Genomic DNA, 12370 nt, shown 5'->3' on the forward strand with positions numbered 1-12370 from the left:
TCACAGGGTTTGACTATTGCTATCGTAATTCAACACTACACACGACCTCTCTCCTACTCAGACCATAAATAAAACTCAAAGTAGGACTTTTTATCTCAGTGTAGTCTGTGCAAAATATTACTTTATTAATCATTAAATCAAAAGCAGAAGTGCATTAAAATACTGATCATAGCTGACACGGGCCTGTTCCTATTATATTGCAATATGAAAACCAGCTTCAGATTCTGCTTCAGTGCAGGAAGTTTCAAATTAAGGTTTCAGTTTGTGTAACAGAAATAAGGATTGTGTTGATTTGTGCGCAGAGTAGAAAAAAGAATAATGATAACACTTGCTTAAGGCCAGTTTCTAACACTAACACCAGTCATTTTGCATTTTAAGTTAAATTTACATGATAATATAGGTCAGTTTTTCTCAGTTGTGGTGATTAGAGGTATAGTCACCCATGGTGTAAAGGGATATGGTGATTTAAAACACAACCAGTACAATACTGTGCAATATGAGATAAATGTTGTTGTCTGTGAAACTACAAACCATCATCTCCTGTTGTGAACCTGTGAATGAAGTTGTAGTGGAGCGTTATGTTGCATGTCAGCTAACGGACGGCGCTTGTTTTGACCTGCTTTTTACTGTTGTTTTCAATGTGACTGGACCTCCACTAGAGCACAGTGATAACTACACATTTACATTAAATGACTCTTGAACACTTAACCTCAACTAAACACAACACAACTTTATGTTTTAACAAAGTAAATCATTTCCTAGACATCCATCCTGTAGATTTATATGTATTTATATTATGTAACGTTGTTCTCTGATTATGTGAAAACTATCATTAATGTGCCATAACGTCAAACTACAGTGACCACTGGAATACTACTGTAGCACTTTAAAATGGACTACATGTAAAAAACAAATTAAAAAAGTACTGACACCATTAAAATTCATTGTTTCCACAAACCATCTTTGTCCGACCGAGAGTTCCTGTTGATTTTTAATGAAAATTACTTCAGGTTTATTGAACATCATAAGCTCTTTATTAGAAAAGTGACTTAAAAAAAGGCCATCAAGACTGTTGTCTTTATTACATCACATTATGGGGTTAGCATAATCATTGTAAACTTTCATGTGTATTGTGCAGTTGTAAATAATGTAGCCAGATTTTTTATTTTAATTCGAGCTGAGCATTAAAATATGTATTTTTAAAAGTACCAATAGGAGCAAACCAACCTGAACCTGTTGATGTCAGTCTGTCCACCTCTGCTTTTCATCTTCTTCCCAGACAAAGCAGCATTCATGGTTAATATGATCTTCCTGCAGATCATGGAACTGTTCTTGTCTCAGAGCACGGATTTATAAATAATCTCTTCTTTTGGTCGTATCACCCAGCCGTAACACAATTATAAAGTCCCTAAACAAACATGAAATGTAATCTTTCAAGGCAAAGCAATGCATATCTGTTAACATACAGTATTCTGGTTTTGCTGTGGCTATAACAAAAAATGTGTCCTCAGCAAGAAAGGATATTCATGGACAAATGTTATAACAAAGTTCTGGAAATAATCTGAAATGCCAAATATTTCAGAAGCATAGAAAATTAAAAACCAAAAAAATCTATTGATTTCTGGGCAGCAGTGTCCCAGTGAAGTAACAGTCCAGTAGTAATAACACACATTTCTTAGGAATGTGTGGCCCAGCACCTGGAGGCAATTCGGCAGAGTATCTTTGGCCCGATCTGTAGTTTTAAAGTTCTCCGTGACCGACTTCGTCTTTGAGTCGTTCGTCCTGGTTGGCTTCAGCCTGAGGTTCCTTAATGTTGGCGAAGGCAACCTCTCTCGTCAGCTGCTCCAGAGGAGGCAGGCCCACCGCCAGGTTCCTCATTGCAATGGCCGTCATCAAGAACCTTAAGGACAGAGAGAGAGAGAGAGAGATGAAGGAAACGAGATCCACAGAGACATTCACACATGGCTTCAGTGGAGGTTTTCTGTGGCACGCTCACCCTCTCCGTATCGTGTAGTACTTCTTCACGGCAAACCGATCCAGTCGCTCCAGTATGCCGGCTTCCCTGCGTTTCTTCACCTCCTTCATGCGCCGCTGCCTTTTCAGGAACAGACGCACAATCGGGTCGGTGGCGTTGACCTCCGCCCCGTCCGGGTTGTCTGCGGCGAGGGGCTGCAGCTCAGGAGGAAGAGGCTCGGTTTCTGTGGGATGAATGAATATCCAGTCAGCATCTATTATTTATATATACAGTATATTATTATATTATATACCATATACTGTATATCTCATTATTTATTTATTATCATCGATTATTTATATATATTCTTGTACATAGTGAATTCTTCTTTTATTTGTATTCCTTACTTCTTAACTATCCTGTACTTCTTCGCTACTGTTGCAAGTGAATTTCCCACTCGTGGAATCAATAAAAAGTCTTATGTCTTATCATTTTTGAGCTCTTGGGAGCTGAGCATAACCCTGGATCTTATTTTATATGGTTTGTATTGGACTTTTTTCTTTTTAAATCTAATATTCCACGTAAGTGTTACACCTCCTGGTATCGACATGTTTTCACCTGTCCCGTTGCGAATGCGCTCCTGGAGCTCAAACAGCTTGGTGAAGTTCTGCTGCAGCGCCGCCTCTGTAGTGTTGACATAGACGTACATGTAGCAGGAAGGGCCTTCGGACACCGTGTACACCTTATGATAAGCCCCAGCAGGTACCTACACACACAGACATGTTCACAGTATTGTAAAAGCTTCTTGTGTTCAGGTTAGGCAGTGTAATGTTAACAGTGGTGCCGGTGCGTAAGCGGAGCTGTACCTTCATCTGCTCACCAGGCTGCAGACTGCTGTTCTTCTTCTCCTCCACTATCTCCACATCTATTTTGCCCTGCAACACGTGGATGCTGGTGTTGCCGAGGTCTTCGCTCACAAAGTTTTCTAAGTGGAGACCTGGAAGGTAGCACAGACTGTCAGCTAAAACAGTAGCACATCCAGCAACAAGGATAAATAAGTGAACACAAAACAAAACCAGCTTTTTCCATCTGTATGGATTCATGGGACTTTCCTGACCTGGGAAATCGGCGATAAAGACGATCTCGGTCTGATTGTCCAAACTGCCCTCAATCTCCTGGAACTTGGTCCTCCATGGTGAGAGGTCGACCAGCAGAGGCATCAGCCATGGGTTTGGTTTGAAAGGTGACCAATCAGCCCTCACAACGTCCACACGGGGATCGAAGATCCTTAGAGAAGAATTCAGCATTAATTTGATAGATCTGGAGATCATTAATAACACTCATTAATTAACATCTTTTTGCTCTTGTACCTTTGCTGGAAGCGTTCGTTAATGGACACCCAGATGTCGAAGTAGATTTCAGGATCAGTGATGTTGTAGCGCGGCAGGAGGTGACTGAGGCACGAGGCGTACTGCTTCAACATGTCACCGTGATCTTTCCAGCGACGGCTTTGTGTGAACACCTGCAGTACACAGACAGGGGGATCATTACTTCATCAGGGGATCAGCTGCATTGCAATGTAAAAATAAAAAGTCAGAATGCTTTATGAATTGGTGTTGTTAATAACTGATATATTATTAAAGGGCAACTTCGGTTTTTTTCAACCTGGGCCCTGTTTTCATATGTTTTTCTGTAGATGTGAGTGATGGATAATATTTTTTTTGAGGTGGCTCCAGTATTGAGCCGGGCAGGCAGCCTGCAGCCCAGCTGATGCTCTTGCATGGGGCAAGTGGCTCCCGTCAAAGTTCGCCGTAAACGAGCATTTTTTTTCAAACTGACAGGCTCAGATAGTTACAATGAATGTCCGACAACATACTAGAAAGGAGAAATTAACGTATTCAGGGTTTTTTCTGGCCAAAATTTGGGTTGAGGCGGCCGCAGGGATACGTATCTCTCCCTCCGGTCAAACGCCCCGTCCTGATCCACATCCACTGCAAGGTAAAGGTGCCGCCAGCTGTAATAGTGTAACATCCGCGTTTTTACAGCTGATTTTAGGATGAAACTCTGAACATAAATAATAAATTACCATGGAGATCTATCCGGGTTAAACAGCCACCTTTGTAGCTGCAGCTCTCCGTCTCCGTCTCCTTCTCTCTCTCTTCACGCTCTGTGCCGGTGGGGTGTGTTTACACTCAGCACCAGGTTTGAACGGAGCGGAGTCTATGAGCCCCAATGAGCCCCGCCCCCGCAGGTACACAAGCAAGCCGCGCATCAACGGCATCTTGCGGTCTGGCCCGGAGCTGAAATCAAACACACCCCTCCTGCTGCGGTCGAGTTGAACCAGTTGAAAACAGCGCCGCTGAGCTTCCATACCGTAGCCTACATTGAGTTTCAATCAAGATTCCAGCGCAGCGGCAGACAATTTCAGCGAGGCCGTGCCGACCACAGGGTCTGGTATGTTGTCGGACACTCATTGTAACTATCTGAGCCTGTCAATTTGAAAAAAATGCCTGTTTATACCGCGAACTTTGACGGGAGCCACTTGCCCCATGTAAGAGCGTTAGCTGGGCTGCAGGCTGCCTGCCGGGCTCAATACTGCAGCCACCTCAATAAAAGTGTTATCCATCACTCACATATACAGAAAAACATAGGAAAACAGGGCCCAGGTTGAAAAAAACCGAAGTTGCCCTTTAAGTCAAAATGAATAACTAGTGTTACCATAATGCCTGAAACTCACCCCTGGGTTCAGATACCCTACTTCTCCAGTTTTCCCATCTCTGTAGGTGATCTTCACATGCTGGTGGCTGCGGGAGTGAACCATCATGTCCCAAGAGTATCCATACAGGCCATTGGTCCAGTTGTTGTAACCCTGCACAAGAACATAATTAGGATAATTTCATGGTAGTAAAAAAAATTATAGACATTAATAAATATTTTAACAGTTATTAAATATGTGCATGAACAAAGCATTTGAATTCATAAATAACAAAGTCCATATCTGCTTCTCCAGGGCTTTCACCCCTCTACTGACAACACCAGTCCCGGCTGTTGTTTGCTGTGGACTGTTGACTCTGATTGAGCAACTGGGGACTCACTAGCATTACAAGGCTTTAGTTTGTACACGTACAATAAACAGAAGCTAGTAGTGGTAGATATTGTTGCAGCAATTTACTTATTGTTTGCTTTTATGTAGCGTGGGGGGACAGAGCCTTTTCCATTGCCGCCCCCACCCTCAGGAACTCACTTCCCAAACTCATCAGAGACTGTACAGTCTGGCTAAAATTGGCTTTTAATGTGTAATAATTAAATATGTATAATTTCTGTTCTGCTATCTTCAAGTTTTATCTAATTTCATTTAATTCTCTTTCTGTGTATTGTCCATTGTTTCTTTATTTTAATTTTGCTTATGGAAGCAAAATGGAGCACTTCTAAAAGCGCTTTACGCAGAATTACCTGTGTGATGAAGTGGGAGTAAGGCAGGAAGAACTGTTCCATTATGTAGATTATAGAAAAAATAGCTGCCAGTTTGTGCTTAAATCTGATTTTGGGAGCTTTGGCAGCAGGTGGGGTCTCCTGGCGTTCACCGCCAGTGCTCTGGGTCTCTTTGTAAACACAGGAGGGACTGGTCTGAACGACAGGTGTGGTGAGCGGCAGGGCCACCCTGAGGAATCCTGGGAAACGGCGAAAAAATCTTCTTGGCCAGTCTTGGTAGCAGAAGATAGGACTGGTGGCGAGCATCGTGTAGGAGAACATGCCTGAGAAAGATCAACAGTCTCAGTCAGATGAAGGTAGAATGACGCCCAATGGGTGAGAGTAAAGTTTTTCAAATTAAAAGCCTGTGAAGCAAAGGGATGGACTTACCGATGCTGAAGAGCTGAGAGTTCATACAGTGGAAGTAGCTCACAAAGACAATTGCGTAAGGTCTAGTGGCGTCGAAAAACAGAAGGTAGCCGGCCGTTAGATCCAGAAAGAGACCGCCTCCATGAACCACCAGCAGACTCACCAACTCCACAGGAAGAATCACTCTGAAACATAAAGTGTGGTGCAGCAAGATCAGAGCTGGAGGTCAGAGATACCAACCATAAATATTAAAAAGTAAAATAACTTTGAACTGCGCTGCTTCATAATACCTACTTGAAAGGATCAAAAAGCCAGTGGTGTGCCAAGTATGACATAGAGTATCCCTCCACCCAGTCAGCATCCAACTTTTTGATTCCAGCGATGAAGTACACTATAAATATCTTGAAGGAACAACAAACAGACAGTTTTGACTGATCTGATACCGCAGTGTGTTAACAAATCAAACAAAATCTGTTTGACTGAAAAGGTAAAAAGTCTCAAACCTGCGTCCTCAGCAGAGTGTAGTTCCACAGAGGCACATGAGCGTTTCTTATAGACGGTCTCCGCAGGCCGTCGATCGACCTGCACACACATACACACACTCACTGGTGTCAAATATCTCCTTCTGTTCAGCTTGCAATATACACAGGACAGAAATACACAAGGATACACAAAGTCATCACAATTCATATCACCCGACCAGTATCTGTTGCCGTCCATCAGCGTGAGCTGAAATCCAATGAGGCCGTAGAGGTACGAGTGATTGTTCCAGGTCGTCTTGTCCAGAAAGAAGATGTACCAGTAGGTGGAGATGAACATCAGGCAGGAGAGACGGTAGAAACAGCCGAGCATGATGCCCAAGGTGCCTTCATTTAGGAACACCAACACATAATTAAAGGTATAATGACAATGCATGTAGTGGTTTACATTGACTAGTCTATTTTTACAAAGCAGTGCCACTCAGTGAACTGATGTTTCTGTTGGTCACTATTGATTTACTTTGTATGATTTACCATTGTATTCTGTTTGCTTTCTTGTGTAAGCTACGGGCTTTTTTTTTTTTTGTCCAAACTGTGCGGAAGTTATTTGGCTTGGGGGGGAAAATTAAAGTGGAAAATTGCAGGTCTGGTGTACCTGCTTTCATCTTTACCGAGGGAAGCCGCCCCACAGAGACCGTCTCCTCTGTAATAACTGCTTTACCCCTAAAACCTCTGTCAGCACTGAGGTGTAAACTACGTGAACTTCCAATACCCACCCAAGAACATCACCACGTACACCAGGTACATCCAGTCCATCGGGAGGGGTTGTAGGAAATTGAAGAGGGGGAAGCGGCACACGGGGGCCCCATCCAGGTACTTGTAGTCCAGGTGACTGAGGCCGCGTTCCTGTGTGACATCGATGGCCATCAGCAAACCTGCAGGAGAGACATATGATGAACGAGTGAATGAACGCGTAGTGCACTATTGTAAAAGCTGTGTAATCAGCACAGATGTTCAACCAAGTCATTCCTTTGGTCTGCAGATCTAGATCCATGTTTTTATCTCTCCAGACTGGACTCTTGCAACGCTCTTTACTCTGGGATCAGCAGGAAAAAAGATCCAAAGACTTCAGCTGACACAAACCTTATTTTAGACTCCTGCTTTTGATTTAGTTTGTAATACATGTTTTCACAGTAAAATCCCTTGTTCTTGTGTTTTTAAAGGTGCCATAAAATGAAATTATTAATATTATTTTGCAACAGATTGTTGACTATTGAATAGACGGAGGTAATAGCTGCTGGTTTCACTCACCAAACAAGCAGCGGAAGATGCCCAGTGATGCGGGGTCAGTGGGGCGGTTGAGCAGGGCCACCAGGCTCTGCCAGGAGGTCAGGTCCTCCCTCTTGAACCCAAAGAGCTGCTCCATCTTGGTCTTGGTCTGTGGTTTGTCTTTTTTAGGAGCTGCTGCCTTCTTTGCAGTTTGTTCCTCCCCATCACTGCTCAGAAGAGCACCTAGAGGTTGGACAGGGAAAATGGATCATGTTTTTTATGGTTATGAGCAAGATAGGCCTATAAGACACTTAATTTATTGTGCTTTATGTAGGCTAGATAAGCTGCAAAAGCCTGCACGGTTTATACAGCAGTCACTTATACTTATACACCCCAAACTCGGCTAAATAGCAGCTTATCCCGGGCTGAATGCAGGTCTAACTGGTTGTTATTACAGCGGCTAAACAACAACACAACGCCTCATTGACTGTCACTGCAGCCGCCAACCTCACCTGCTGCCGCGTCCCTCGACTCCATGCTGAGAAACGTCCAGAATAAAAGGGATTCGGACTCGGGACGGAGGAGGAGGGGGGCTCTCTGCTCTCCCTGCCCAAGGTGGAGGGGTCCAGGCTGGTCACGTCAATGAAACGGACAGAGTTACGTGTCACAGTCCCACACACACACACGGGCAGGTCGAGAGGAGGAGGAGGAGGAGGAGGAAGACGTGTTGGGAGGGATTGGAATGTTGTGAAACAGTCGCTCGTCGTTCATTGGCTGGTTCCTGCGAGGGATACGCCCACCAGAGGGAACACCTCATACGTCACATCCTGTCTACCCATAGATATATAAACGTAGATGCCGCCTCTGACGCTGCTGCCCATTGGAACGGATTGTCGCCGCCGCCGCCATCTTGAGGAGGAGGTGTCTAACTTTTACTTACTGTATCTACAGAGGCAGACTGAATTTTCAACCGATTTTCAAGCCGTTTGTTTTAATATAATCACTACAATTCAGCTATATAGCTCACGTTAGCAGTTAGGGTTAATGTAAGTGCCATGAAACTGATTTAATATGGCCTAGCACAATTATATAGGTAGCCTACAGTGGTTTACACTCACTCGCCGGCCTCATCACCATGGCAACCACAAACTCACAGCCGGGGGAAACAGCTGATAAGCCTAGCCTACACATACAGGCAACAAAATAACAAACTATTAATATATTAACTAACGGTATATGCACTAAATGTAACACATATCCACCCTATGATACGTTACGTTAGTTTCATTTATGTCAGATAACTTACCTACATCAAATTCAACAAGTTCATAATAGTTATATAATATAAAACAACCTATTACTTGAGAAAAGTTATTCCATGTCTCTTCGTTTTGGCGTTTCTTTCATGGGATGATCTGTACGCGGCACTAAAGTTTGGCATTTTGCCAGATTCACAGCTGTCAAACCCTCTGACTGTTGATTGCTTGTCAGGAGGAACTACTCCTCAAGATGGCGGCCGTGAGACATTCCAAACAAGCCCGAATGCGGCATCTACGTATATATATCTATGGGTAGACAGCATAGATATATATACGTAGATGCCGCATTCGGGCTTGTTTGGAATGTCTCACGGCCGCCATCTTGAGGAGTAGTTCCTCCTGACAAGCAATCAACAGTCAGAGGGTTTGACAGCTGTGAATCTGGCAAAATGCCAAACTTTAGTGCCGCGTACAGATCATCCCATGAAAGAAACGCCAAAACGAAGAGACATGGAATAACTTTTCTCAAGTAATAGGTTGTTTTATATTATATAACTATTATGAACTTGTTGAATTTGATGTAGGTAAGTTATCTGACATAAATGAAACTAACGTAACGTATCATAGGGTGGATATGTGTTACATTTAGTGCATATACCGTTAGTTAATATATTAATAGTTTGTTATTTTGTTGCCTGTATGTGTAGGCTAGGCTTATCAGCTGTTTCCCCCGGCTGTGAGTTTGTGGTTGCCATGGTGATGAGGCCGGCGAGTGAGTGTAAACCACTGTAGGCTACCTATATAATTGTGCTAGGCCATATTAAATCAGTTTCATGGCACTTACATTAACCCTAACTGCTAACGTGAGCTATATAGCTGAATTGTAGTGATTATATTAAAACAAACGGCTTGAAAATCGGTTGAAAATTCAGTCTGCCTCTGTAGATACAGTAAGTAAAAGTTAGACACCTCCTCCTCAAGATGGCGGCGGCGGCGACAATCCGTTCCAATGGGCAGCAGCGTCAGAGGCGGCATCTACGTTTATATATCTATGCTGTCTACCTTTTTGTTTCATATTCCCCTTTTTACAGTCTATGATATTCCCTCAGAAAAATCAAAGCCTAAAGTCGCTCCTTTTCTAATGAAATTAAAATCCCTGAAGCCTCTGACTGGCCCACTTGTTGTTGCTGTTTTATTTTCTCTATGTAGGCTATTTTATTTTATTCTTTTGTACCCATCTTTGACTTAATCTTTGTAATGATCTATTATGCTTTTGACTATCTGTGTTTTTGAAGTGCTGCTTTGCATCAATGGTTCTGTATATGGTACTTGCTTAATAATATAAATTTTAAAAAATCAAAATAAAATAAATAAATATTCCCTCAGAAAATATAAACTACATTAATTGGACCTGTAGGTTACAGATACAGTTACAGCTACTTAGACAGGAAAATAAAATATATGATTACAAAATTGCAAAGGGTTTTGGCACTAAAAGTAAAGGGAATATATTTTTATGAATGTATAGGTTTAATTAGGCCTACACTAAATTAACTCAATACAAAAGTTAATTCTCTTTTTCAAGGCACTTGAAAGGGGCTGAAATATGATGAAAAATGATTATCAAAAATCAGCTCAATGCATCATTTGCTCTTTAGAATATTTTGTAATTATTTATGCCAGAATTGGGCTTTTTAAGTGCCAAATAATGTAATGTAATCAAACCATTGATTCACAAAGTTGTTAAATAAAGCAGTAGTTTACATGAATCCATTATGCATCTAAGTCCTTCTTTTTTGTAGACCACTCCCATCTACTGCCTTGACTACAATACAACAGGATACCACTGGAGGGCAGTCATGTATTGTATATCTGTATCTCTTAATGCAACATTTGCTTATTGATCCAGCGGCTTTGGGAAGGGATCATGCTGCAGATTAGCTCTCAGGCCTTATTGAAAAGAGTTGCTGCATAAATCCATGATCAGTTTTGTATAGTTGAATTGGGCCAACAAGCTAACAAATGTTTTATTGAAATTCATGTTTGTTAAAAGCCTCCTCTGTCACAGTGGTAGGAAGAGTTGAGTTTTTGGTTTTCATAATTTTCTTTTGGGATCTGAAAGCACCCTCCTCTGATGAAGCCTAATTGTCTGTGGAGAGTGGTGGTGTGTTCTTTCCACTGCAGATTGTTATAGACTAAAAACACTATATCCAACTCAGAGGTTTGGCAACATGGGCTTGGGCTAATTGGACTGGTTATTTAAAGTTTTGTGTGAGTATGAGAAGGGTGTGAGCAGTTTTGAAGTGCTCTGAAAAACAGACACATAAAAGGTCTTTGTGAAATAATGGCTCAGTGACACTATCTCAGACGACCAGATGTGTAAACTGAAGCTTTGCAGTATCATAGGCAGACATGCTGTTTGGAGCACATGAGCACTGAGTGTTAACTGTGAGTCCACAGCATTTTACCCATACTAAGTACCAAATTACATAACGCTTTCCAGGAAACATCATTCACTTGCTCCTTTGTTCTCAAATATAAGCCTATTTTATTTGATGATTAATAATCAAAATATCTGATTTAAAAGTTTACTTAATCAAATAAATAAAGAGATGGTGGTAGATTTTCTCTCAAGGATTTAGTTTATCTAAACTGGTCCTCCTCCTGTTACTTTATTTATTTGTGAGTATAGTTTGTGTGTACGTATGTGCATGTATAAGTATTCTGTGTGTATGTGTGCATATGTGTACACAGGCCCACACTTGTATATTTATTGCAGAGGGTTTCTCTGATTTTGACGTGTGTAATTTTTGCTGGTGTGTGTGTGTGTGTGTGTGTGTGTGTGTGTGTGTTTTGTGTTCACTTTCTATTATGATCTTGTACCATTGATGACTGAATGCTTTTTTGTATTTTTGTTGGTAATAAGGATCCCCTCGAAAATGTGAAGGCACATCTCAAGGGGCTATCCTTTGAAAATAAAGTCAAGTGTTTTTTTCTCTTATGATAACATTTAATATTTGCACAGCTAACAGTCACAACTTTTTTTTTCTTTTTCAACAAAAACAGACACCAGATGAAACCTTGATTCAAAAATAAATATACAAAACATAAGATATAAGGGGATGAAATAAAATAAACAAACATCAAATAAACAGAGAAAAAAATCAGTGGTGGACAGTAACGGAGTAAATTTACTTGAGTACTGTACTTAAGTACATATCCAGAGGATTTGTACTTTACTTGAGTATTAGATTTCTTTGGTACTTATTACTCTTACTTGAATACATTTCCAAGACAAATATTTTTACTTTTACTCGAGTTGATTTCTAGGAAGGATGAAAAGTACTCGTTACTTTCAGGTCTGCTCTTTTTTTTTTTTTCTAAAATACTATTGGACACAAGCTGTGTTAGTCAAAGAAGGAAACCCTGACCCCTAAAGCAGCACATCAGTGCAGGTGGTTTCAAAGAGTTAATTCTCAGAAACAAGAGTTAAAAGGTCATTAAATTAATTTAGAAAAAATCAGAGTAATTCATTGATGTGAAAAATAAGAAATTTACTCTTACTCTTA

General features: G+C 41.3%; 1 protein-coding gene across 1 annotated transcript; it reads right to left on the reverse strand.

Moving 5' to 3' along the window:
• Positions 1–1389: 1389 nt before the first annotated feature.
• ggcx (gamma-glutamyl carboxylase) lies at positions 1390–8228 on the reverse strand. The gene is made up of 15 exons (XM_085793673.1): positions 8055–8228; positions 7585–7785; positions 7050–7208; positions 6495–6660; positions 6298–6376; positions 6089–6195; positions 5816–5979; positions 5408–5709; positions 4692–4823; positions 3325–3476; positions 3072–3241; positions 2821–2951; positions 2573–2720; positions 1997–2198; positions 1390–1900 (listed from the first exon to the last, which is right to left on the reverse strand). Exons 1-15 carry the CDS (start codon positions 8077–8079, stop codon positions 1741–1743), a joined length of 2298 nt encoding a protein of 765 aa, XP_085649799.1. The 5' UTR covers positions 8080–8228; the 3' UTR covers positions 1390–1740.
• Between the last annotated feature and the right edge of the window lie 4142 nt (positions 8229–12370).

Source organism: Trachurus japonicus, chromosome 12 (genome assembly GCF_045865225.1).
Source record: "Trachurus japonicus isolate A0001 chromosome 12, Traja_1.0".
Lineage (NCBI taxonomy): Eukaryota > Metazoa > Chordata > Actinopteri > Carangiformes > Carangidae > Trachurus > Trachurus japonicus.